Genomic DNA, 22075 nt, shown 5'->3' on the forward strand with positions numbered 1-22075 from the left:
GGCGCTCGCCCTCGACCCCTCCCCTCCGCAGGGCCGGCGGCCCGCGAAGAACGGACACCTCCGCACACCCTCCCGCCGGGCCGGGCCGGGCCAGGCCACCGCCTCCCTCGGGGGGGTGCGGGGGAAGGCAGCGCCCCGCCCACCGCGGGGGCGCATGCGCACGCCACCTCCTCCCACCGCCCCAGCACCGCCCCAGCACCGCCCCCTGGGGACGCGCTCGCGGGCGACGCGGGCGCCACGCAGTGACGCCAGGCGGCAATGGCGGCGCCCGGCAGCGCACGCGGCGGGCGGCGTCGTTAGCGGCGTTGGCTGCCGGGGGCGGGCAGAGCCCCGCGGTCGGGCGCAGCCCCGCGGCCGCTCTCCGTCCTCTCTGGCCTGGGGCTGCGGAGCGCGGTAAGCGCTGGGGCGGCGGGGCGGGCGGGCGGGGAGCCCTTCGCCCCGGGGCTGCAGGCCGGTGGGGCCCCTCGGGCTTCCCGCGGGTCCCGGCAGGTGCCCGGAGCTCCCGTGTGCCGCGCCGCCGCGGGTGGTACCCGGGGTGGGCCGCGGCGGGAGCGCTTCGCGGCCTGCAGGGATTTACCTGGCGATTCTAGTTTTATCCCCGGAGCTGTTCCAGGAGCGAGGCTGTAGGCCCGGCCTGCTGTAGTTGCGCTTAACGGCCGTTCGTGTTAATACTCTTTCCGAACAAAAGTAAAAGGATTGTGTTCTGCGTTCCCGTTTGTTTGAATATCATCAATGTAATCCTCATCCTTTTGATCTGATGGCCTGCTTCCCCCCCCCCCCTCCCATTTCTTTTTTAGGTAAAAATGAAGACCAAAAAAGGAGGGAGATTTAAGTCTTCCTTTAAGTTGAAACAGAAAGGCATTGAAGTAATAGGAAAGTGGAAAACTGTGCAAATCGACCCCAATCTCTTTGCTGATGAGGAGTTTAGAGATATAGTATGTTTGGAGGAACTTACAGAATACAAACTGGTAAGTTCTTCGAAAGTGGGGAAAGCAAAAGAGAGGAAGAGAAAGGCTGAGAGTGTTTCAGAAGAATGCAATGAGGAGGATGAAGGACCTGCCGCCCCTCCCAAAAAGAAGAAGAAAAACAAAGATTTGAGAAGCAAAACGGATAAAAGTGACGATCCTAACACAGCAGAAATTGATGTGCCAGTTCATAAAGGGGCAAAGTGTAATGACTTAATAGAAGCAACGAATTGTGAGGACCATAGACATGTGGCTGAGAGCACTTTAAGCAAAAAAGATGCTCCAAAGAAAAAGAAAAAGAAGATAGCTAAAAATAAGGCTTCTCAGGAAGCTCTTCCATCAGTACCTACTTCTAAAAAAGTTAAAAACTGGACAACAGAAGTTTTATCTGCATCAACTGATCACAAAGCTGATGTGTCTGCATGGAAAGACCTGTTTGTACCTGAACCAGTGTTGCGGGCCTTGAGCTACCTGGGGTTTAGTGCTCCAACTCCTATTCAAGCCTTAGCCTTGCCTTCTGCCATCCGGGATAATATGGATGTTCTTGGTGCTGCAGAAACAGGTACAAATCTGTTAAACTGGTTGTATATGCTGGGAACTTCCCATCTCCCCTCTTTAAATGCAGCTCATAGTTACAAGTTTTTATATGTAGCGGAAAAAGCATTTATATGTAGAAGAGCTTATATCTTCTGCATATCCAATATATTAGTAATGACTCATTGTGTGAAGTATTAAAATTTTGTAACTTGCAAACACAGGACATTCCATCTTTACAAAGTACAGCATGCAAACCTTTGAAGTCTCAATGAGTTTTTATGCTTTTGACAGAAGTCTCTTTTTCTGTTGTTTCTCAAATTATTTCCTATTTTGGGAACTGTAAGGGGATACGCTGTGAAGGGTAGTATTAATGAAACAAACAGGGTCATTCTTCCAGCAGCTTAACTTCTCTGGATGTCCCCGTGCCAAGGCAAAGCAGAGAACTAGGTTCCTCTGAAGATGATTCAGTACTAGCTTGGAGTGGTAAATAAATACTACGCACAGTGTTAGGCATGAATATGACCTAGGCCTTTATTGTAGCAAAACTGGCCCACCCTGTGCCCTGTCTCTGGGCTTGGCCTGTACCTTGTCACCAGCCCTTCTCACTCCTTGTGCTTGAAGTGAGTATTACATTGATCAAGTGATCACTTGAGAGGGTACTGTCTCTTGTCCAGCTTGTGATCAGCTCATGCCTCTGTCCTTGAGCATTGCTAGCCTTCATGAAATCTGTTATAACTCCTTTTTTACTTAATGCTATGAAGTCTCAAAGCATTACATTTCCTCTTAAGTTTTTTTGCTGCTCATACCTCTGAAGTTTTGTCTTCTTTAGCAGTGCAACATTTTTTTCCCAAAAAACCCTAAAAATAGGAAGCACAATTGGAAGCTGCCTTGGTTTAAAGGCTTCCTTTGCATTCTTTTAATCTGTTCCAGTTGCCTTATCTCACTGCTTGTCTTGTAAAGCCGTTTACTGCTCTCGAGCATGAAGGTATAGTAACTAATAAGATACGCAGTCATTTGCATTTTTATTTTAATTAGAAGCTAGGCTGGTGCTATTAGCTTTAATAAGATTAGAAAGCCCTGCAGGGTGTGTTTTTGAAAATAGAACTGAAAATTTAAATGGTGGGTTTGTGCTGCAAAAGAAGTGCCATTTTGGCAGTGCTGGAAAGGAAGTCCCTCTCTAGCTGCAGAATGGAAAGCACAGTTGGTGGCAGGTGGTGTTGTTGCTCTCTAATTTTGCCTAACCCTGAGGTAGTAGGGCTGTGTTTTGCTCATTTATTTTTTTTCTTTCGTGAGAGAAAGCCAGGTTCTCTCCAGAGAGCCCAGTGGGTCATGGGTGTTCCTGTGGAAACTTGAGAGAAGATGTGGACGATTGTCTGTTAGGAAGCGCTGCAGCTGGGAGAGGCTGAAATTCTCCAGTTCTTTTTTCTGCATCCTACAGCTTCCCTTAGCATTGGGCCGGAGGGAGGAAGGTGACAGGTGAAATAACTATTCATCTTCCCTTTTTGGTAGCAACATAGGGGAGAATGGCAAGATTTTGACAGGGCACTAGATCACTGTGGAGATGCAGGGAATGTCAAGGCTTGCATTTGCAGTGGATCCAACCAGTTCAGTTCGTTACTATGTAGAAATAGTGAAGTTTTTGGTTGAGGAACCAAGTTTTATCTCTGTAAAATCTTACAATCTAAAACCATTTAAAAGAGTGTGAATTAGCTTGAGCTGTAGTATGTGGGGGTACCAAGATATACTTTGCAGGCCTGGCTATGGTATGTGATCTGTGTGTTGGGAAGATAACGTGCCCTGTGAGGCGATTATTTATTTCATTTGTGGGTGAATCTAGTGCCTGCAGAATAGTCCTGATTATCATAGCCATAATCTAGCTAGGTGCAGTACTGACATTTGCACCAGCCAATTTGCATTACATGTAATTCAGGATGAGCAGTGTTCTTCACCTTAAAAACAGATGTTCTGGTAATCCAGAATCTTATTGTATAAGTGCTCTCCAAATCCAGATTATAAACATTTTCTGCTTCAAGTGCAGAAGTCATAAGAGACCTAGACATGCAGAAACGTGGGCAAGTGGATAGGAGGAGACTTTGCAGCAGTATTGGTCAGGTTAATGATACTGGGCTTAGCTGTTTGTTAACTAATGTTAAGGTTCTCCACTAAATAGGCAAAATTCTGTGTTGCTGAATTTGGCAGACCATTGTGGGTTTGTGATAGGGACAAATGGTGCTCAAGGAATTGAGATGAGATTTCCAGAGGACAGTTTCCCAGGAGTGGCCTATTACAGGAATGGTGTGATAGTGTCTTGTGCTCTGGATGCTGCTTTTGTGACCAATGAACTGATAATTTATGAGAACCTTAACTAGGGTGGATGTGCTACCAGGCTTCTCTTAACATCTTTATTAGTGACAGGTAGTTCAGAAGGGAATATGTGGCAGGGATGTGACTTGTAGTTTGGTACAGTGAACCCCTGAAATTAAAGTCAGGAGCATTTTTGTATTTGACAACCCCCTTCTCTCCAAAGTGGTTTATCTGTTTTAGATCAGATTTATGTGTTTTTATTATAAAAATGTGAGCTGGTGATAGATCAGGAAATTAGATGGTGGAGTATTTAAAAGTACAGTTTCTTAGAAAGTCGTAAACACAATATTGTAAATTGAAGATGGAAGCGAAGCCTTCAAGTACATTCCAGTTTGTCCTTGGCCTCATTTGCTACTCCTTTATTTGGAGAACATTGATCAGAACTGTCAATTAGGGCATGGTATTCTCCTTACGGGCATACAGTTCTTTAAAATTATCTTGGCTGCAACTGCAGCTTTTAAAAAACACTTTCAGAACAAATGAATCTGCCTGACCTGCTAGAGATTGGAAAAATACCTGTTCCCCAGGAATTATGCTGTTGGTGACCTCAAGGAGATGTATAAAGGAAACGGGGGAAAAGATGCTATTGCTGCAAGTTTTTGGTCTTCTAAAGATAAAGAGTTTGTGTCTGTTACAACTGTATGTTTTAAGAACAGTGTGTGATTGGCTGTTGCTTTTCTCATCTTTTCAAATAAATGATTTGTCGGTCTGTATTATTCTTGTTTGTTTTTTTAGGAAGCGGCAAAACGCTTGCATTTGCAATTCCAATGATTCACTCTGTGCTGCAGTGGCAAAAATCAAATAGCTCAACAACCAGAAATGACAGTGCTTCTAAAGAGTCCTATCAGCATCATGATGAAACAAGATGGGAAAATGAGGGTGAAGCAGAAAAACTAACCCATCAGCAGGCTGAAGATAGCGGAGATGAAGACGATGCATCTTTCACAACAGGCTGTGTGAAGGTGCTGGAAAATATTGAATTTGATTCTGGTGACAAGACACATACTGTTGGCTCCCATAAAAAGAGACCTCTTTTAGGACTGGTCCTTACTCCCACAAGAGAATTAGCTGTACAAGTAAAACACCACATTGATGCAGCTGCAAAGTTTACAGGTATGTAGACCCCATGGGCCATGTTCCAGATTACGCTGGGTTTGGATCTTGGCATTGGTGTTGAGCCAGAATGTGTGCCACAGTTTCTTTTGCATCATAAAATTGAGGTGGCTTTTGAAGGGTTAGGGTTCATAGTCACTAGTATTTGAGAAATGCATAGAGATTCTTCAGTGAGATGCATGTGGAAGTAAATGGTTAATGTGGGATATTTTGCTTTAAAATGTTTCTTCTTTCAAATAGTTATTGACTCGTGCTTTAGCAACACAGAATCAGTACTAGATACCCAGCCACAGCTAACTTTGTCCTGGGTTTGGATAATGTAGGTTATATATAAAAAATAATTTAATTATATATATATATAATTTTTTAAAACATATGTATCATTATTTCTTTTTTTGACATATATATCAATCCGTATAGATAATAGATAGATATAGATATATGTATCATTTTGATCTATCTATCAAAAAAAGAAATTATGGCCATAAATTTTAAGACTAGAAGGCATTGCTGGATTGTCTGACTTACCTCCTGCAGCAGTCCGGCCACGGCATATTGCTGGGTAACATGCCTGATAAAAGCAATTTCATCCTGTTCCTTTCTCTTCCAAACCACAGGTCAGCACATCTGTTAAGTGAATGAGTGAGGATGTGAAGCTGTTCAAGATGGGGAGAATTGGGAAACAACTCCTCACTTCTCCAATAGTAGTAATTGTTCATTTATTGAAGAGGATATGTAGTGCAGTGAGCTGCTTTCAAGCACATCTTCCTTTGGTGTCTACGTCCTGCTGTGCTCATCAGTCAACAGCTGATTACAAGGCTAATTTTAACTCCTAGCCTGAAATAATCAATTTATGTCTGTACAGTTCTGATAGGAGCAGTGCTATTTGTGTGTAAAAATCGACTCCCCAAGTGATGCATAGTTGCTGCAGCAGGAGACAAAATGTTATGATACAGTTTTTCTTTATTATCTCAAAGTGACTTTGAAAAAAATCCTCACCTGGAAGTAGTAGAAGAATTCACAAGTAGTAGGGAAGAGAGATCAGTGGTAGATGGTTACTGGAGGTATCTTGCACTGTAGCATTGAGTTTGTCATGGGCCAGTGTATTCTTTGAAGTAAGGTGAAATAAGCCATCTGTGGAGTCTGTGCTTCCAAAGTTAAACTCCTTCTAGTACGTGAGCAAATTGCTTAAAGCTAACTTAGGATCTGCGCTACTGTGCAGTCCAGAGAATCGTTAATTGGGCGGGAGCATTCTTGTTAGGATTATTCCATAGCAAATAAGCAGTCATTAGCAAGATAAGCATTTCTGAGTCTTATTCTTGGAGGGGCCTGCTGGTTATTCATAACAGGAACATGTTTGTTCATGCAGATAAAATTGACAAAACATGAGATTCTGAAGTATGGATAAACAAAGCTAACAGCTGTGGTGGACTTACATGATTCATCCTTCTATTGGAAGACAGGTGCACTAAAAGAAAGACTATTTATGGCATCCAACTATAATGAGGATTTTTCTGTAAAATGGAGGGCATTGCTGAGTGTTCAGTGTTACCTAAAACCCCTGAAGCTTCCTGGCCAAAATGCTTGCTGGAAGTTGCGGTATAGACTTTTTAAGATACTTGAGTGGATGTATGTAAAGACTTTCACTGATAAATTAGTGAGATAAAAAATATTTATATGTTCTAGGCATTAAGACTGCAATTCTAGTTGGAGGCATGGCTGCACAGAAGCAAGAACGTGTACTGAATCGAAAGCCAGAAATTGTAATTGCAACTCCAGGCCGTCTGTGGGAGTTAGTTAAAGAGAGACACCCGCATCTTTCAAATCTTCGGCAGCTCAGGTAAAGGTGCCTTTTAGACTAACTGCTGGGTACTGAACTGGGCATCACTGCATACTGATTATGTTTACTAACTGATTAAAAAATTTAGACTACATAAGAGTACTTATTTCTCTGCCAGAGTGTTTTGTTGAAATGCACAGTAGTTACATAGATGGAGGGAAATGTCAACTAAAGCCAGTAGCAAGAACCTCATTTTTCCTTTAGAAACCTGATTTTTCAAAAAGAAATGTGGAAGGCTGCTGTAGCTACCCTGGCGTACCTGGTGTTCCTTTCGGTTTTACATGCTGAACTTCGCATATGTGTTTAGCAGGAAGAGTTCTGTAGAAGTGTATCAGATTTGTATTTATCTGCACAAGTGTATTTTTTACCGTGTGTTTCCTATTTGACAGGTGCCTTGTGATTGATGAAGCGGACCGAATGGTTGAGAAAGGTCACTTCTTAGAGCTGTCTCAGCTGCTGGAAATCTTAAATGATTCACAGTATAACCCTCAACGACAGACTTTTGTTTTTTCTGCCACTTTGACTTTAGTCCATCAGACTCCCACAAGAGTTTTACAGAAAAAGAATGCTAGAAAGATGGACAAGAAGACCAAACTAGAATTGTTAATGGAAAAAGTAGGAATAAAGGGCAAACCCAAAATAATAGACTTAACAAGGAAAGAGGCTACTGTTGAGACTCTGACAGAAACCAGAATCCACTGTAATACAAACGAGAAGGACTATTATCTCTATTACTTTCTTCTCCAGTATCCAGGAAGAACCATGGTCTTTGCAAACAGCATAGACTGTGTAAAACGCCTCAGTTCTCTCCTCACAATCTTAAATTGTGATCCTCTTCCTTTGCATGCCAACATGCACCAAAAGCAAAGGCTGAAAAACCTGGAAAGGTTTGCTGAGCGAGAGAGGTGAGTTGTTTTTCTACTTTCTAGTAGAGAAAAAAAGAAATCATGTAAAGGATAGTGGGGAGAGGAAACAGCTCTGTTAGAGTAGGAGCAGGTTGGGGGAGTTAGCTGGGGATGCGAGTCCCCCATTTGTGAGCCCGGGTTATTAATGGTTAAGGATGAGGTTTCACAGGATGGTTGAGGTGATGAACTGGAGCAAGTTCAGTGGAAGGCCACCAAGATGGTCAATAGGCACTGGCTCTGCAGGGGGAGAGGCTGAGGGCACTGGGTTTGTATGACCTGGGAAAAAGACTTTGTGGGGACCTAATGGCAGCCCTCCAATATCTTGAAAGAAGTTTATGAAGAAGATGAAGCCAGGCTCTTTACAGTGGTGCATGTTAGAAGGATGAGGCATAATGGGTACAAGTTGAAACGAGAGGTTCAGGCTGGATATAAGAATGAGCTTTTTCTCTGTGAGGACAGTCAGGAATTGGATGAGGCTGCTTATTCTTGGAGGTTTTCAAGGCTCAGTTGGATAAAGCCCTGAGCAACCTGATCCAACGTTATAGCTCATCCTGCTTTGAGGAGGAGGTTGAACTAGAGATCTCCTGAGGTCCCTTGGAGCCTGAATTATCCTGTGGTCTGGCAGCTCCTTGCTGCTGGAGGAGCTGTCATTTGCCCTGTTGTTACCCATATGCTTTTGTAACCATCCTGCACACTTCTCTGCCCCTGTGCCCTGGCTCTGCAGCTCATTTGATCCTTCTGTAAGTTGTTTCATCTCACTAAGCTATCAGAAAACTAACTACTTGTTGCTGGGTTAGGGTTTTGCGGGTTTAGCTACATGAATTAGCTTCATGAGGGTCAAGGTGTGTTAGAGCAATGTAAGAGAAGGGGCAGTTGTGCCTTTCAGCAGCAGTGGGCAGTCAGGTTTACCCAGGCCTGTCCTGCCATTTTCAGAATTACTGTTTCCTGCTGGCTTTGGGATGGCCTTTAGGAGGAGGTTGGTGGTCACAGTACTTTCATAATCCAGAAGCCTCACATTTTAGTCCTGCTGTGAAGTGCTGCGTGCTGTCTGACTGTGTGGGAATTTGTACCTTGGTAGTAGATTCAGGCAGGGAAAACAGAGGTTGAATTGCCATGATGGATCTACAGTATCCCGTGGCAAAATGTAGTATTGATAGCATTGGTCTAGGCCAGATGGGGCATATTCAGAGACTGCAGATTTTTCAAGGCAAGAAGAAATCTAATGAGACCATCTATCACAGCTTCCTGCAGATTGCAAGCCATAGAATTTTCTCTGTTTGTTTCTGCTTTGAACTTTGTAGCAATAGAGTATGCATCAAATGCCATAAAAACTTAACAAATAAGTTCCTGTTACCTGCAAGTAACTTGTTTCAGTTGCTGGGAGATTTTTTTTAAATGAGTTGTTCCATACCCTAGGGACACTTTCGTCTCTGTAGTAGACTGTTTATATAAAAGAATGCCTTTCTGAGTAGTTCTTCATTTCTAGGGGTAAGGAGAAATACTAATTGTGAGAACAGAATCCTGCCCCCCTCTGCCCCATTATATTTCTAGGTTTAAGTTTACAGAGAGAACTTACTTGAGAGCAACTTGGTAGAAAGTATTTCAGCCCCAAAAAACTGTTAGTTAAATCTATAATGTTAATAATGTGATTTTTTTTTTCAACTGATGAAACTTGTAATAACCTGTCTGTCCTGCCAAAAGATCAACTGTGGTGTTAGTGGTATGGTCATATCAAGCTAAAGATATTTTTAAACCCAGCCTGGACAGAGCACTGAAAAATGTAGTGAAGGGGAGCATTCCCTACTTCCAAGTGGTTGGATTAGGACATTGCATAGCGATTTGTGCTAGCGTTCCTGTGAATTGGGAGAGAATAAAAGTATAGGAAAATGGGATCCAGCAAGGTAGTGAATTTCTTTATTAGAAGCAGAGTAGATCTGCTGAAGATAACATTTGCTTTTTTTTTCTCTTACTTTAAGAATTGCCGTTTGACGACTGCCTCTGATGTACTATTGGGTATCATTTTCTGTAAGGGCAAACAAGTACCATATTTCCAGCAGGTGATACAGTACAAATCTGTTTCTTAAATTGCTGTGGTAGAATACTAGGTCACTGTATTTTATGTTCCTTGGCAGATTGTTTACTCTTCAATTTTATGTTTATTATCACTTTCTCAGCTGTGTCCTCCTGACAACAGATGTTGCAGCTCGTGGTCTCGATATTCCCAACGTGCAGCATGTCATCCACTACCAGGTTAAATATTTTTATTATTTTTGCTTTTACTATTTTGGTTATTTTAAAATAAGCTTTTCCTGATCCAAACCCTGAACACTATAAAGCTGTGATTCTCAGTCGTGTGTATAGTATAGTCCCAAGTATAGAGATTTATTTAATCATTATTAATTTGACTGTCCTTAGCACTTTATACTTAAGGATCTCACTGCTGCAGTGACTGACTGTGGTAGGTAGCACTTGATGAATATGTGATTGTATATGAGAAATGACATAACAGATATGATTCTAATTGCTTTTTGCTTAATTTTTATATCCAGAGGTGTCAAATGACTCAGCCCTATAATTCTTCTCTGAGGACACATACAATTTTTTCCTGCTTTGCAAATGAAATGACAGAGGGTCAGAAGTTAGGAGAGACTCACAAAAGATAATGCAAGGAAGAATACTTGCATAAGTAAGCAGAGAACAAAAAGTGTCTGCAGACATCATCTTTTACTTTACCTTCAGCTGTGTTACATGCAGTGTACCATGTGTATATAAAAAAGAATATTCTCTGGCATCCTCTTGGCCAAAGCATATCAGGCTGCTGCTAGCTTTCTATGGCCAGCTTCATGGTTTTTCTGAATATTTGCAGGTCCCTCGTACTTCTGAGTTGTACGTACACAGAAGCGGCAGAACAGCCCGAGCTGCCAATGAAGGCCTTAGCCTATTGCTGATCGGCCCTGATGACTTGATCAATTTTAGGAAAATTTATAAAACACTGGAGAAGAGTGAAGAGCTGCCATTTTTCCCAGTTGAAACCAAGTGTATGACTTGTGTCAAGGTAAAGAAACAACAATCTCTTTGCAGCCTGAGTAGGTGCTTGCTTACTTATATTACTGCATTGCCCATCATGTTCTTTCCAGGTTTCGGATAAAATTCACCCTTCAGGACCTGGATTTGAAAATGAAAGTTAATCACACTTTATCTTTTTTTAAGCAATATTTTTGATTTCTCCTCAATAACTGGCCCAAGAAAGGTGTTCAAACATAAACATCAGTTATGTTTTTCTTGCATGTTGCTATGTAGAGCTTCTCCTGACTAGATTTCCAAAAACAGTACAGGGAAGCTAGTATGTTTTGTGGCTGGGGAGCAGGGATGGCTCTGTTAAGTATGTTGTTAAAAGCCTCTTGTGTTAGGAACAGACTAGAGAACAGTAGCAGTTGCAGGGATCTTCAGTGGTCTTCATCTGCCTCTTCTCAGCTGAAGTAGTGAGTTGTCTGCTTTTCTAAAAGTTCCTATACTGTGAGGCCACAGCACCACTGAACCCTGTCAAACCAGGTATGTTTCCTTTTTCTAGGTTGTTGCCCATTTTAAGGAGAATTGAGTCATCCACTAACTCCTAAGATGAGACAATAGTTAGGATTTACAAAATATATTTTAGAAAGCATCTAGTCACTGCATATTTTCTGCTTCTCAAATAAGAGGCCATTTCATGTCTCAGCATTCTCTTAACAGTTTGGGTGACATCAGCCATGTACAAATGGGACATATTTAAATACTACATTTGACAGGAATCCAGCTGGGGTTGGAGTGTCTGAATATTGCATGGTCATTGAGAACAGGGGGAAAATGTAAGCAGTCAGATAATGCAACAGATATCTTCCTTATGGTATTTGGTTCATGTTTATCCAGTTGGCATGGACTGAGCCCAGGGTCTACCCCAGTGGTGGCAGCGATGTCCTCACCTTGGGAATAACGTCAGCAAGTTTCAAAGACCAGGCTTGCTGCAAATGGGGTATTTGGCATGAATCTTTCAGGAGGTGCAGCTTTCTGAAAGAGGAAGAAAGTGGAAGAACTGCTTCCACAGACTCATTGTTCTCCTCTTGGTAGTAACAAAGAGAATTTGATTTTTTTTTTCCTCATCTCCCCACCCCCCCATCCCCCTCCACCCACCAAATGTTTCTGGTTACTGGAAGAAATCTGTTGTTTTCAGAGTGTTTCTTCAGAGGTCCCTTCTGTGTTTCTTCATGAGTAGGTCTTGGCTCTTATCATGCTCTGTCAATTAATGAGCAAATAAATATTGTTTCCACACTTAAATTTTTCTGCCACCATCTCATGATCTTCTCTCCTATCTGTAATAGTGCTCCTCTCCCCGGAAAAGATGTCTTTAATTCCAATTACAGGCCTCCGGCCTCCTAGACCCTTCATATGGTCAGGTCTCATTTACACTTTGCCCTGGGTTTAATCACAAAGCCATTGTAGTTGGGACTAATAGTGCTGCTCATTCTTTATGTCTGTCGCTTTGGCATGCTCCATCCCTGGTTCTGCATGCCTTCATTCAAGTTCAGGAAAAGTCTGAAGGGATTTCACACTTGAGAGGAATAGAATTGGTGAACCAGAGTAGAGGAGAGACCAGAAGAGGAGTCAAGTTTTACAAGGATGGAAAAACTATTTAAAATTTCTTGTAATGATCTAAGAAGTGACTGACTTGTTTTATTAGTCAACTGCACATTTAATTTCCTCTCTCTCTCTCTGTTAATTATCCTGGCAGTTCTGGCTGGTGGTGTTAACTGTGTAGCACCAGACTACTCCCTTGGAGTGGTAAGGGTGTCTGGCACAGGGTTTGTTTTGTGCAACTGCAGGCACATTCCCAACAGCAGAACTTGCTGCTGCGTTATCATTTACTCTCAGTGCAGATTTTCTTTCCATAATGACTTAGTTATTTAAGACAGCTTGGCCCAGCTGGAAGGCTGCAGGTCAGGTTAGGTTTGCTGGACATCTTTGTTCCGCCTGTGTGCAGCTGAGAAGGACAGGACATTTTGTCCTGTGCCTAAACAAGATGCAGGTGCATTTCTGAAAACATGAGTAGGTCTTTCCTTCCATATGGCCTGCAGGAGCTTACTTCAGAGTGGGATGAAGCTAGGGGCTGCCCCTTATTGCTGAGACTAGTAACTTTAGTATCCAGCTGTATTATATAAATATGTAACTTGGAAATGATTGGTATTTGAATCATGATTTGTCCTTGATGTCTCTGAAGTGTTTATAATGATCCATTTAAAGAATGAGGAGTTAACGTTCAGGCATGTTTAGTAGTTGAGATGTTTTAGAAGTCAGATTCTATCATGGAACTGAAGAAGGAAAACACTTTAGCAATGATGACGTGTCTTTATTACATGGGGCATCTGCTGGGACACCAGAAGTGAATGAAAGTGTCTACACCTCAGTCACATTATAATGCATGCTCTCAAACACTGATTCTGCTAAAGTCACCCACATTTAAACCTGATCATAATGTCTAAAATGTACTACTGTTGCAGGAGCGGGTGAATTTGGCACAGCAGATTGAGAAGGCAGAATTTTTCAACAGTCGGGCCAAGCAGCACAACTCCTGGCTCCAGCAAGCTGCAGAGGCTCTTGAGATTGATCTTGATGATGACATGTTTATGGGCAAGTAGAAATGCTTGTTTATGGGTATGCTCAGTCGGTCTCATAGCACTCATGTCCAGAAGAAGCCCCACTATGGCATAGAAGCTCTTAAAACCTGCAGAGCAGAAGGGGAAGGAAAGGAGTATCATTACTTATTACATGGTGTTGCTGGTGTTTTCAGGATGGTTGTGCAGTAGCTAGTGCTGGAGCTGAGGAGGTGAGGTGTGACAGTTCTGGCAAGTCGCAGACAAGTCCACATGTTGTAGGAGAAGAACAATTTAGCTTCTGGCAAACATTTTAGGGTAATCTAACAGCCCAGTATGTCCTGCTTGAGTCTTGTCCCTTCTGTTTCAAAAGAAAAAGCTGTTTCTCTACTACTGCTTATCTCTCCCACCTCCCTGTAGTCAAGCAGCAGGACAGGAGCCTGACAGCTCTGTGTAGGAACACCCAGGAAGCACTAGCAAACACCAGAAATTATGTGAGCCTTGTGTAGGTTAAGCTGTGTGGGCTAAATGGCCAATACTTCTATTCATAAGTTGCAGAGACTTTTGGTGGTGTGTTAGAAGTAAATAATTTCTTATATTTTGAAAATTAAATGTTCTACAGGCTGTGCCTGAGAGAGTGTGTAGGGCTGTGCAACTACAGGTGCCTGTTAGTTCAATGCCATGAAGTTTTGCAATGCTCAGATGCACTGTGAAATGCCACATTGTGTTCAAATGTTAGGAGCTGAAGCTATAATTTCCTGCCAGTTCTTTGAAGGCATGCTGAATAGGGGTGCTGCCTGGGTCATTTCAGCTTAAGCTGTTTCTAACTTGTTAGCTGCTAAATATGCAGATGCCTTAATTTTGAAGCATGTTCAGATTAATTTTTTTCTTTCCTTTATTCATGACTGGACTAGCTTGTTTTCAACCACTTTGCAAGCAAGCACTAATCGTCTCTGTCCAAAGTGTTCAGGAGTGCTCTCAGATAATTAGCACTCTGCTGTCTTGTTTTGATATAATCCGAGTATGCTGTGTTTTGAAATCAGTTTCAAAACAGCACATCCAATCCAAGTAAGTTGTGGCTCTCAAGTGAAGCACTTTGTAATTGCCACACAGAATCTTGCCAGATTCATGCTTTAAAATTATTCAGTCTCCAGTTCTTCCATAGCTTGTTGGAAATCTCAGTCATTCCTCCCATAAATGAAATGCCTCTTACACTGTTACAAAGGATTTAGTAATGTCCTTTCAATTTATATTACAGCAACCCTGATTTCATTTATTGTCTCCAGTTCAGGCCTCTGACCGTATTAACTGTTTCCAGTCTTTTCTGTGCCCTTCTTTCTCCTATGTTATTAAATCTGAGGACTTTATTGTTTCTTTTTGTGTAAGGAGGAAAGGGCTTCCTGTTTTACAGGTGCTGAAATGAGGCATGCATAAAGTAACAAAATACACAGAAGAGGCTTCTGCCTGAGCTAGAAGCCCTGGGTTAATACTTTATCTTCTGGGCCCCCTTTTCTTTTGTTCCCGAGTCTGTTCTGGGTTGAGAGCCAACTGAATGATTTAGCAAAATGATACCTGGTGTGTAGTTACTCAGTACTCGGGATTCTTGATCTTGTTACCTTGTGGACAGCCTGGATGATCTGAAAGTGTCACAGATGACTGGAAGACTGTATGGGAGTTGAGTGACCTTGTTAGAGAGAGAAGGATGAGATTAGCATCTGCCCCTAGCACAAGAAAAGCTTGGTGAAAGAGGCCAATGCAAGTTCTTCTCTTGTTGTAACATTCTGTATCTTTGATTTCTTCCCCAAGGAAGAAAAGCTAGTGAGCAAGAAGAAAGCCAGAAGCAAAAGATGCTGAAGGGGATGAAAAAGCAACTAAAACATATGTTGTCCCAGCCACTGTTTAAAGTCCTTATGAAAACCAAGTACCCAACACAGTCTGGAAAACTACTCCTGCCTCAGACATCAGTGGCTATTTCAGAATCTGCTCTGGGTACCGTGTCCAAACAACAAGCGAAGAAGAAGAAGAAATCAATAAAATTAAATTAGATAACTGAGCAAGATCACTCAGTGTGACGGAAGCAAAGACAATCCTTATCAGAGCTGTCAGTGCTTATGGAGGAACTCAGCTAGAAGACACGTATTATTAGAGGATGTTGCCTGTATCTTGGTTGTGCAGGCAAAAAGCAAAATGTTGATTTAAAGGGCTCTGTTAACGTGTGGTTAGTTACTGTTGAATCTTGTCTTGGATCTTGTTTTCTTACATTCTTACTTATTTTTTCTTAGTCTCTGTATTAATAGAAGTTTATTAGTTTTGAAATAGTTCTGTTTATTACTCCTTTTTGTGAGATGGGTAAAAGTTACTGGGTAAAATTCACTGTGGGCATACTCTAATGATAAAATTTGATTTGAATTTTAATGTCCTTAAAGGAAAGGGGAAGGTAGGCTGTATACAGTCCAAGTACAATCTGAGGTGGTGGTAATGGGAGGTTTGGCTTTTACTGCAGCCAGTTCAGTGAGAAAGGCAGCAAATACAGGTAATGTTACCAGCAGGTCTACAATTCTGGTTATGGAAATCTCTCCCAATTTTCTTTCTCCTCTGATAATATTTCTCTGTTCTGTTCTCCACTGGGTCTAATTCCCTTAGTCCTGTGTTAATATGTTTTAGAATGGGCAAAAAAAGTTAAGGTGGCAATGGGCCAGGACTGACCTTGGGAGATGTGTAGAGTTTTGAAGGAGTAAGTGTTGCTACCCATTGTTTTATTAATTAATATTTGGAGTAAAGTCTGTATTTGAAAACATGTTAGAACCATGACCTTTGCTTTAATGGAAAAGGTGATGATGTTGTGAAATGTCACTTTTGAAGAGTGCTTCATGATAATTATGCTTTTAAATCATTTTAATCTGACCTGGGCAAATAATTTTTAAAACTATTTTTAAAAATATGTCAGAAAAATATATTTTGAATTTTTTTTTAAATTATATCTGCTATAAAACCCAAAGCCTGTGCCTGTTTTCAGTCACTTGGGATTTCTAAATTCCTCATGCCTGCTAAGCGCAAAGCACATCAGCTAAGGAGATGGGAAAAGCACCCAAAAGGTAAGACATAGCAGTGGGATCTGTATAGGTGGGAGCACAGGGAACCTTCACCTGCCAGCTCTAGATTGGGCTGAGGTTTTGTGGGTTTTTTTCTCATACAGTATAGAACCAGTGTCACTGCCATGATAGGAGGCATCAGTTTATTCAGCTAGTCAAAGAGAAATTTGTGGAGTTGAGTGCCCCTTCCAACCACTTGCCAGTTACATGGTAATAGCAAACTCTTTAGTCTTTCATCTGTGTAAATAATTGAAGGCCCCTCTACTCCCCCATCCCTGGAGGGCTTTTCTCTTACCTCCTTGCATTACTGAAGAAGAGCTGTGACAATTTAATCATAAGCATACAGAGCTTATCAACTATGTATGAAGCTTTCCTTGCAACGCACTGTCTCATGCCCTTTGGATTAGAGGGGGGAAGTTTTGGAGGGGGAAGAAATGGTAAGGTTCTGTTTCCTCACCCATGTGAGAAGATGACTCCATCTTTGGAGTTAATGTGACATCTGAAAAATAAAAGCAAGAATTTAAAGAAAGTTCCTTGTAAGGAAAGCTGAAAAAAGGAACTGAGCGAAGGTAAGCATGCCTTCATTCCTTTTCTGTGCCATTTTAATCACATTCTTACATTACACAAAGGAAACATGCATTGGTTTTGGATCCCTGAAGGGACTGAAGACCAGGTGGGCCTTTTCTGCATCTTGTGATATATTTCTGCTTATGATTCATCAGCAAAATCAAGGCTGGGTCCTGACACAAGAGCTCTGCATTTCCTCCCTTGTCTGAAAATCTGCGTGAGGTAAGACAGCTTTGGCAATTTCTAGTTCCATGTAATCATGAAGAGAACTGAATTCGGGGAAAGTGAGAGTGTTGTTATTTCATCTCCATCATTGCTGTGAAGTTTTTCAGTTTTTACTGTGTTTAACAACCTAGTTCTCACACTCCCACTCCTCTGTCTGGCCCTCAGCCTACTGTCTTGCTATGTCTCCCCAAGGTGGAGCATGACACTTCTGCTCTCTTCCTCGCCTTCATGCTCACTTGTGGCATGCTCTGCTGCTGGTTTTCTCCTGCAGCCTCTGCTGTGCTCAACATGAGCTCTCAATGCTTAATCTACTGATGCTGCACCCCCACAGGAGCTCAAGCTGAGCCTGGACCCTAAAAATATCTCAGTGTCTTAAAAAGAATACTTGTCTAGCACTCTGAAAGCTCTCTTGTGGCTGCATGCTTTGCCTTGTCCTTATCTTAACAGGATACCCTGAGTCTTCTACCTAGAGGAAAAACCCTATACTTGCTTTAGCTAATTTAAACAAATTATTAAACTGTAACTGGAAAATATTACCACTTAGCTGCCTTCCTCCAATGTGAACAAGGTTACTGCAGGAAGAGAGGAACGCAAAGGAGAATGTTTTCTCCAGTTCTGATCATTTGCATGTGTCTCACTGGTGCAAATTAGACATGAAAAGTCTTACATCAAGTATATATGGGCAATTTAATTTTAGTATTTAATGAAATATGTAGCATCGAATGGTTTCTGTAATGCTCTAGTGGCACAGCAGTTATGCTAAGGCCTCAAACAAGTAATCGTGTGTTCTGTGGCAGCTTATGTCTGCTAAAATACCCATTAATTAAAGGACTAATTAAGTCTATTTAGGCTGTCACAGCAACTTCCAAGTAGATTAAGAAAAGCATGAGTTCAGCAGTGTTGGTAGGGGCCAAGCTGATACAGAACAACCAGTACTATATAACAGAAAACTGAAAGCCAAACAGCTTCTGAGTCTTCATTTTTCTTTTGTGACCACGTGGGGCCGGTTGACCTCATCCTTGCTGCAGAGTTCCTGGTCTGCCATACACCTATCAAGAGAAGGAAAAGTCCTTGTAGTTTAAGACATCTGCTGAGGAGATTGTTTGAACAGGATCTCACATGTTGGACAGCCAAGTTTCCTGACACTCCCCATGCCTTTTCTTTCTCCTCCCCAGTATGTTAATAAAACAGCAAATTAGCAAAGCAGAAGCTGGAGTGCTGCCTTGCCGCGTGCCAGCAGCCCAGGCACACGGCTGGCCATGGGGCACAGGGGAGGTTATTTGCACCTTACTGAGAAAGGGCTGGGTACCACACGCTTGCCACAGTCAGTCTGTGTATCCAGGTCCCTAAAGGGGAAAGAAGATAGGAAAAGGACACTTCCTGATGATCTCGCCTCATACTGCCTGGCAGCAGGAGGAAGATCTGGTAAGAAACACTGTGTTTTCTTGGGTGTTAAAACACTCACTGCTTTGTCCTGTGCTAGCAGGGTGTGTTTTGAGTGCCTGAGCAATTCTAGGTTGTTTGATGAGTGTCTTGGTGAAGGAAGGAGCTGAGAAGTCCATGGGGTGGGTGACTAGTAACAGACCGATAATGTAGCCAGCAATAATATGTAACTAATATCCAGTAGTCTTTGCAGAAAAGTAGGATGTTGTCAGAGGTCATAGGATTGGGTAGAAGAAAGGAGGCACCAGACAGAAGGACTGTCTTTTAGGAAATGGTCCTGATTCTGTAACCCTCTATAGATCCCTTCCCTGCCCCCTTCTGATACTCAGGCAGATGTTGTGTGGTATTTTTCTGACCTGTGTGAGATTTCGTATTCCACGTTCCTTTTGTGAAAGGTACTTTAAGGCATCAGTGTTTTCTCAAGTCAATCAAAAGCTCCTCCTGGGGTTGGCCTCGCAGAGTGGGTAAGAAAGAGGAAAATAATCTGTGACTCCTGAGGGGAGTTCATTAGCCTGGGGAAGCAAGTGAACAGAGCTGCTTTGCTTGTTTGTCTTGGAGTTCAGCAGCTCTTGCTGTGAAGCTGGAAGAAATTGTAGCCTGTTTCCAGAGCAACCAGCTTTAGGTGGTTCAAACTGCCTAATTTCTGTAGGTGGGGGCTGCACTTACAGAACACAGACCCACATCCTGGGTTGGAAAAGGAGAAAGGGCACTGCAAAGTACACACGGGCTTTAGTACCACAGGGTTAATTAGAGGTCTGATGTTCTTTTATTACTGGTGTAATTATATCAGTCTAATCAGTAGTGTGGATGCTTTTATAGGAGTAGAGTTTATTTTCCTTTCCTCATGGGAGTACCTATACCAGTATAAGCAATTTTAGTATTGACAGGTGTTACAAATTTATGCACGCTAGCCAGCATAAGCGGGTCTGACCCTAGGATCCCTCTGATTAATGTGAAGTCCAAGTGAGGTTTCTAGTTCCTCTTTTATTAGTTCTCGGGTTACAACTCGAGCTGGGTGCCTCTGGAGAGGGACCCCTACCCCAGATCCCACCTCTCAATTATACCCGTACCACCCAGCGCTCGATCCCCCAGTCCAGTCACTTAATTCTGGTTGGTGTTCTCTTGATTTCTTGGGTTTCACTGTCGCTGGGCTGGCCTTCTTCTGAAGTTACATCATTGTCTTGGAATTGTTTCCTTGGTCCTTCTTCATTCTGCTCACATCTGCTGGATTCAGCTAGTTCTGTGTTAACAGCATTAGTTTTACCAAAAATTTTACTCTCAGTCAGCTCTTGTGGCCTAAGGCTTCAACTACTTTAGCTACTAGTGCTAAGCTGCTAATGCTAAATGAGACTATTCAGAGAGAAGAACAGTTAATCAAGTTTCTTCTATAACACAGGAATATAACCCTATTAGATTTCTGTACCAGTATTGGTAATAACAGTGCTGTAAGGGGCAAGGTATACGGTGCGGTCATTTCAGACTGTTTCTTACAGTGTTACTTCTAAGCTGGCTCAAGTGAGGTCATTTCCATCCTCTCAGTTCTGAGATGACTTCACAGTGTGGTTTTTTTGGCAAGTTAAAAAATTTGTGAGAATTAAATTTGCTAAAATATTTCTCACTATTTTTTTCCTTTGTTTTCCTAGGTTCTCAAAATCTCCTAAGGTCCAGCTGGAAAAAAATTATTCTTGCACATATATACATGGATAAACATGATTGGAAAGTATATCCCTCTCATCACAGAAGTTTTAAAAAGTCTATTTACTAGTACATCATTCAATTATATATGTATACACATACACAATGTAACCTAGCTTTTAGCTAATGCAACTACATATATTTATGTAAGAAAAAGTACTGTCATTAGCTCAACCCCCAGGAGTTGTCTCATTCATTAAAGAAATGAAGTACACATTTACCAAATGATAAATAAATGTGAGAAAATGTTGTCATCACATCATTTCAAAAGGAACAAGAAAATCTCAATGTTCAATCTCAACTAAATCTCAGCCAAAATAATGTACCTTCCTTTAAGCCTTGGAACAGGATCCCTGAGACTGACTTACCTTTCTTCTTCCTATTTGCCACCCAAGGACAACAAAAATGACATTGGTTTGTTGGCAAAAAAAAAAAAAAAGGAAAAGAAGGGAATCAAGACCTGATATTTGGAGCATAAAAACCAGGACAGTTTTATCAAGCTGAAATTCTATGTTGTTTTCTCCTATTTAAAATCTGATCAATGACAGCACAAAAATAAGCATTGAGTAACATTTCTCAGGAAATGTTTTATTTTAAAAGGGTACCATCATTTATCCCAGCACTTTTCTGTACACGAAAGTCTGGGTGTTACCAATAGCCAGGGGCAGCTTTCTGCTTGCAATGAAGAAAATGCATTTTCCATTATATTTCATTATACTGGAATGCTTTATTATTTAAAAAAAAAACAAACAAACAACAAACCAAAACCTAGACTGGGAAAACTGCCTCTTGTAAGGCATCAGTCTGGCTGAGAAAGGTTTATCTGCTGTATGTCAGTGGAAGCTGTCTTTGTTATTCCTGCATTTTAATTGAACTGTTCCTCATAGACAGAAGGTTAAACCAGAATCCAGTTTGTGATGAATTACAGCCCGCCAGAGCTGGGTTACAGTGCAAAACCGAACAGCCATGAGACACTGGTTCCACTGCTGGGCAAACAATGCCGTAAATAAACATTCCTGCTCTTTAGCATACTTGTATTTCTGACTATTTTATATGCCCTGAAAAGCAAGTCAGGCTCTTGAATACATGGTATCATTTCCCCAACAGAGGACTAATGCACAGGTACACACAGGGCTGGTAAATGTGCTTTGCTCTACCAAACAGCCAAAGCGGAGGAGTTAGGGAGGAGGGAGTTCAAGAAAAAAAATTTCTGTGACTTTGCAATTGCTAGAACTACACGTTCTCCCTCTCTGCTTTGTTTTTAAGCTATCAGCATAACTTTTCAGATGAGTTAATGTGAAAAGTAAACACTCATTTAGAAAAACTGATTAAATACCTTAGAGTGTTGGGGGGGAACTGGATCCGAATGACAGCTTTACAAGTGGTGCTTGCCAGTTCCTGACAGCTCTCGTTAGTTACTGATCCAATACTATTAATACAGCCAGAGCTGCCAGGTGCGGACTGGGCTTCTCTGTGCTGGTTGCTTAACAAGCATCAAGCAAAAGATTGTCCAAGTCCCGTAAGCCTGAGCCCATTTGAGTGTCAAACCATTTTAAAATCCCAGGAGTTCAGCAGGCTGCATTGTGTCTAGGGGGTAGAGAGGCATCTTTCTCAAAACATTAAAAGAATTCTGGCTTTATCTGGTGAAGGGTGGATATCAGGCATTGTGTTCATGTGCCCCTTGCACAAAAATGCCACGATACTT

At 41.9% G+C, this 22075-nt stretch overlaps 1 protein-coding gene across 2 annotated transcripts; it reads left to right on the forward strand.

Annotated features, from left to right (window-relative positions):
- Nucleotides 1–257: 257 nt before the first annotated feature.
- DDX24 (DEAD-box helicase 24) lies at nucleotides 258–20878 on the forward strand. Of its 2 annotated transcripts, XR_012650685.1 has the most exons (10): nucleotides 258–393; nucleotides 798–1527; nucleotides 4602–4979; nucleotides 6666–6819; nucleotides 7209–7724; nucleotides 9899–9974; nucleotides 10591–10779; nucleotides 13256–13389; nucleotides 15159–18657; nucleotides 20319–20878. XR_012650685.1 is itself a non-coding variant. In XM_075029916.1 (9 exons), the coding sequence occupies exons 2-9, from the start codon at nucleotides 804–806 to the stop codon at nucleotides 15391–15393; spliced, it is 2406 nt and encodes an 801-aa protein (XP_074886017.1). In that variant the 5' UTR covers nucleotides 258–393; nucleotides 798–803; the 3' UTR covers nucleotides 15394–19424. The 2 variants fall into 2 exon arrangements, 1 of the variants encoding a protein (XP_074886017.1); XM_075029916.1 differs by lacking the exon at nucleotides 20319–20878 and having other exon boundaries at nucleotides 15159–19424.
- The last annotated feature ends 1197 nt before the right edge of the window (nucleotides 20879–22075 follow it).

Source organism: Buteo buteo, chromosome 6, assembly GCF_964188355.1.
Source record: "Buteo buteo chromosome 6, bButBut1.hap1.1, whole genome shotgun sequence".
Classification (NCBI taxonomy): domain Eukaryota; kingdom Metazoa; phylum Chordata; class Aves; order Accipitriformes; family Accipitridae; genus Buteo; species Buteo buteo.

Bases quoted from the DNA above. Each gene is read 5' to 3' on its own strand.
- DDX24 (XM_075029916.1), top strand. From the start codon at position 804: ATGAAGACCAAAAAAGGAGGGAGATTTAAGTCTTCCTTTAAGTTGAAA. The intron at 6,820-7,208 runs GTAAAGGTGCCT...CCTATTTGACAG, and splicing joins TCAAATCTTCGGCAGCTCAG to GTGCCTTGTGATTGATGAAG. The intron at 13,390-15,158 runs GTAGAAATGCTT...TCCCCAAGGAAG, and splicing joins GATGACATGTTTATGGGCAA to AAAAGCTAGTGAGCAAGAAG.